This window comes from Lactuca virosa, chromosome 8 (genome assembly GCF_052849685.1).
Source record: "Lactuca virosa cultivar CGN04683 chromosome 8, Lactuca_virosa_CGN04683_v6, whole genome shotgun sequence".
Lineage (NCBI taxonomy): Eukaryota > Viridiplantae > Streptophyta > Magnoliopsida > Asterales > Asteraceae > Lactuca > Lactuca virosa.
In genome coordinates, this window is record NC_136433.1 from 154,839,138 (window position 1) to 154,843,905 (window position 4,768).

Genomic DNA, 4,768 nt, shown 5'->3' on the forward strand with positions numbered 1-4,768 from the left:
ATCAGCGCCCCTGATCCTGTCTCCCCAAAAAAGCGATCTTGTCTGGTACGGATCAGGCAAGGGAGCTAGGTATAAAAGGATACACTCTCAGACCTACGAGGTAAGCTCTCTGGACTCTTTAAGGGCGCACAACCAAAGATCCTAAACACTCTCTAACTTGACCGTCGGAGCGTTCTTCCGGGAACTCCTCCCGGAAAGCGGCTGACGGCCCTCTTCCTTTGTGATTTTGCAGAGGCAATCGAGAATCCAAGTGAACGATACCGATCGAGCCAGCTCAAGGTCGCATCATTTGGCGCCATCCGTTTGTGAGACCAAGAACACAAACTAAAAGCAGGAAAGTGACAAGTGAATGGCGTCCAACGGCAGTGAGGGACAACAGCCAAGTCCCATACGCCTCATGGCAGCGTTGGACGAAACACCGCCGCCTACAGCGGTCAGTAGAGTCGCTACAGGCGAAGGAAGCTCAACGGTAACCACTGAAGGTGCCCCACAACCGCCAGTTCACCAGCCAAGAACAACTCCGATGGGGCCATTTCCAACAACGTCCTTTCAGATGCCACCATTATTTGTGCCGCCGTTGCAACAAACACAACCGGTTCATTCAGCGATGGTTCCACCAGGCCACGTTTTCAACATCCCACCGTCGTTTACAGCGACACCGCCGTACCAGGTGACAAGCGGGCAGAGTTCAATGCTTTCAATACCACCATTGGCACAAACCATGATAGCTCAAACGCCGCCTGTTTATTCACTGGCCGACACATGGTCCGGATCAACCATCACCGCTAACAATAACTTGCAGCAGCCAACAACGGCTAGCCCAATGAACCATATACACCCTTTTCCCTCCAGTTACCCCCTCCAACTACCATTCCAGCCGTATCCCTTTTACGGACCAAGCCCTGGCTACCACATCCCGCCACCATATGGCTTAAACATACAATATCAACCGTCGGGAGCGTCCACCACCCCTAACCACGAATGCCTTTCCCGTAGTGTGACGTCTCCGTTCGTCAAAGAGTTGTTGGACTACGAAATACCAAACACAGCCAAACTGCCGACGCTCAAGACGTATAACGGCACCACTGACCCGGATAGCCACATCAACACATATGAATGGACCATGACGTCATTAAAGCTTGATGAAAGGTTTTGGTGCACGTATTTCCCAACTACACTCGACGGCAACGCCGATACGTGGTTCAAGACGCTACAGCCGGGCAGCATTTCCAATTTTGCCCAGCTTAAGTACCTTTTTCTTACCAACTTTATGCAATTACGAAAGTACAAGGGAGACTCTCATTCAATCATAGGCTGTAAGCAAAAGGAGGGTGAAACTGTACGGGAATACTTCACAAGGTTCATAAACGCCACGTTAGACGTACCGGGGCATGATGAGGGGCTCATAGTCGGTGCCTTCACGTGGGGGCTTTTGCCAGGCCCTTTATCGCAAAAACTCATGGGAAAAAAGCCTCTAACACGGGCCAAATTGAAGGAAATGGTGGAGCGATATTTGAGACAGGACGATGGCGAAGCAGCAAAACAGGCCTACTTGAGTGCAATGACTAGCAGACACCACAACCCGGGTCACACGGATTTCCGAGGGGGAAGTAGGCACTACGGCCAAGCAAGGAGACCACAGGATCGGTTCCGACCGTTCTCCAGGGATGACAGGCGTGGCCGTCGCCCGGAGGTGTACACGGTGTTGGAGAAGCAGCAGCCAGCCAAATCGCCAAAGAACCGGTACTGTGAATACCACAAAAGTAAGACGCACGACACAGCTAATTGTTCGGTATTAAAAAAAGAAATGGAAGAGAAGCAGCTTAAAGGGGACCTGGTGGAAATAGCACGAAGCTTGCGTGCCAAGTTTGATGCTGAAAACGCTAAGAACATACCTCGCGAAGGAACCCAGACCAAGGAGATATTCATGATACGGAGTAAGAGAAGCAGGGGAGAGCAACAAACGGAACAAGGGACCACCAGAACCCCGATGCGCACGCTCACATTCTCTGTTCAAGACCCTCGCCCGGAGGGATGGAGGGGCGACGACCCACTGGTAATCCAAGCTTCCATCAGGCATGCAATTATACATAGGGTCTACGTTGACACAGGAAGTTTGGCGGACATCATTTATGAGCACTGTTTCCGGCTTCTCCCAGATCGCTGGAAGGACAACCTACAGCCCGCGACGGGGAGGCTGATCGGGTTCACCGGCCATAGCCTATGGCCGCTGGGCACAATTCATCTTCCCCTGACCATAACCATCCACGATAAGCAGCAAAAGAAAACCGCCCTGATTGACTTTGTGGTCATCCAACATGCGGCAGAGCACAATATTATTCTGGGGAGAACAGCTCTCTTAAAGCTAGGAGCGGTTCCATCAACCATGCATGGAGTTATGAAGTTCGACACTCCAACGGGCGCAGCCACGGTACTGGCCACTCCACCGAAAGAATTGCAATGCTTTACAATTATGAAACCAGCAGAGATAACTAAAGAGGCCAAGAAGCCGAAACGTGACCCCACAAAAGGAAAGGAGGTGATCAACGCGGAACACCCTGACCAGCCGGTCAATATTGGATGTGATCTCCCGGGTCGTGTAAGAGGAGTGTTGGTCGACTTGCTCAAGCGGTATAAACACGTGTTTGCATGGACCCCCACGGACATGGTGGGGGTACAAAGGAAAGTCATTGAGCACAAGCTTGTAATTAAACCAGGAGCAAAGGAGGTTAAGAAAAAGAAGAGGGTCCAGGGTGGGGACCGTAATAGGGCAATCAACACCGAAGTGGCCAAACTAGCAGAAGCTGGAATAGTAAGGGAAGCAATATTCCCGACGTGGATCACCAATCCAGTCATGGTCCGCAAGCAAGATGGGTCATGGCGAATGTGCATAGACTTTTCCGACTTAAACAAAGCATGCCCTAAAGACTGCTACCCTCTCCCAGAAATTGACCAGAAGGTAGAGTCACTGCAAGGATTCAAGCTGAAGTGTTTTTTAGATGCATATAAAGGGTATCACCAGATTTTGATGAGCAAAGAGGACGAGGAAAAAACGGCTTTTTACACGGACCATGGCACTTTCTGTTACACTAAGATGCCTTTCGGTCTAAAGAATGTCGGGGATACATACCAGCGCCTAGTTGACTCGATCTTTGCCAAACAAATTTGGAGAAACATTGAAGTATATGTGGACGATATGGTGATTAAAAGCCCACACGAAGACAAGATGTTACAAGACATCGAGGAGACTTTCCAAACCCTAGAGAAGGTAAAAATGAAGCTAAACCCGACTAAGTGCACATTTGGGGTGGAAGAGGGGCAGTTCTTGGGGTACTATGTCACCAGACAGGGCATCCAGCCCAGCCCAACCAAGGTGGACGAGCTCATTGAAACGCAAACCCCAGGCACCCTCAGGGACGCGCAAGGCCTAAACGGGAAGCTTACAGCTTTGAGCAGGTTCATCTCAAAATCCGCTGACAAGGCCATGCCGTTATTCCACACGTTAAAAGGCTGCATCGAGAAGAACAACTTCCAGTTGATGAACGAAGCAGAAGTAGCGCTCCAGAAAATCAAGGAGGCATTACACAAGTTACCCACGCTGGCCAGTCCCGTCCCGGGGGAGACATTGCAAATGTACCTTTCGACCTCAAACGAAGCAATATCCTCAGTATTAACTGTAGAAAGGGAAGGAGAACAGAGGCCGATGTATTTTGTAAGCAGGGCACTACAAGGGCCAGAACTCAACTACCCCACCCTGGAAAAGTTAGTCCTGGCACTCATCTACGCGGCACGGCGACTAAGGCGGTATTTTCAGGCACATCAGATCGAAGTGTTAACAAACTGCCCCATCAAACAAATATTGCTTAAACCAGAGACGTCGGGCAGGCTAGCGAAATGGGCAATTGAATTAGGAGAACATGATATAAGTTACCACCCGAGAACAAGTATTAAGGGACAAGCATTGGCCGACTTCCTGCTAGAAATCCCAGACGAGGGGGGTCCTGCCAAGGATAAAGTGTGGGCAGTTGAAGAAGCCCCGCTCGACAAAAGTTCGTGGACATTATATACGGACGGAGCATCCAGCAGGGAAGGCTCGGGGGCGGGGCTGATCCTGACTAGCCCATAAGGGGAAGAAGTGACCTATGCCCTCCGTTTTGATTTTCACACATCAAACAATGAAGCGGAGTACGAGGCTCTGCTCGCAGGACTACGACTAGCTAAGCAGATGGGTGCAAAGGCTGTAATAGCCTTGACGGACTCAAGGCTAGTAGCGAACCAGGTCAATGGAAGTTTCGAGGTGAGAGATCAGAGAATAGGAAGGTACGTGAAGAGGGTGAAACAACTAATCGAATCATTTAAGCAGTTCACAATAAGGCAGATACCTAGAAGCGAAAACAAGAGGGCGGATGCCTTAAGCAAATTGGCGTCCACATGCTTCGACCAACTATCGAAGAAAGTCCTGGTAGAGGTGCTCCGAGAAAGAAGTATAGACGAAAGGCAGGTGAATACCTTAACGACCACTAGACCAACGTGGATGACACCATACAGGGAATACCTGCAAAGAGGGGTGCTCCCGGACGATCACGGCGAGGCTAGGAAGATACGTATAAAAGCGCCCTCTTATGCATTAATAAATGGAGAGCTATACAAGAAAGGGTTCACAGCGCCATGGCTGAAGTGTGTAGACCAAGCCAAAGGGAGAGAGATGCTACAGGAAGCACACGCAGGCCAGGTGGGTGCACACGAGGGGGCACGGGCCCTAACAGGC

The 4,768-nt window shown here is 50.4% G+C and overlaps 1 protein-coding gene across 1 annotated transcript; it reads left to right on the forward strand.

Moving 5' to 3' along the window:
- The first annotated feature begins 349 nt into the window (after nucleotides 1–349).
- Nucleotides 350–4,126, forward strand: LOC145130985 (uncharacterized). Its single transcript, XM_079065727.1, has one exon. It carries the CDS (start codon nucleotides 350–352, stop codon nucleotides 4,124–4,126), a length of 3,777 nt encoding a protein of 1,258 aa, XP_078921853.1.
- The last annotated feature ends 642 nt before the right edge of the window (nucleotides 4,127–4,768 follow it).

Excerpts from the sequence above, each read along its gene's own strand:
- LOC145130985 (XM_079065727.1), top strand. The coding sequence starts at position 350 with ATGGCGTCCAACGGCAGTGAGGGACAACAGCCAAGTCCCATACGCCTC.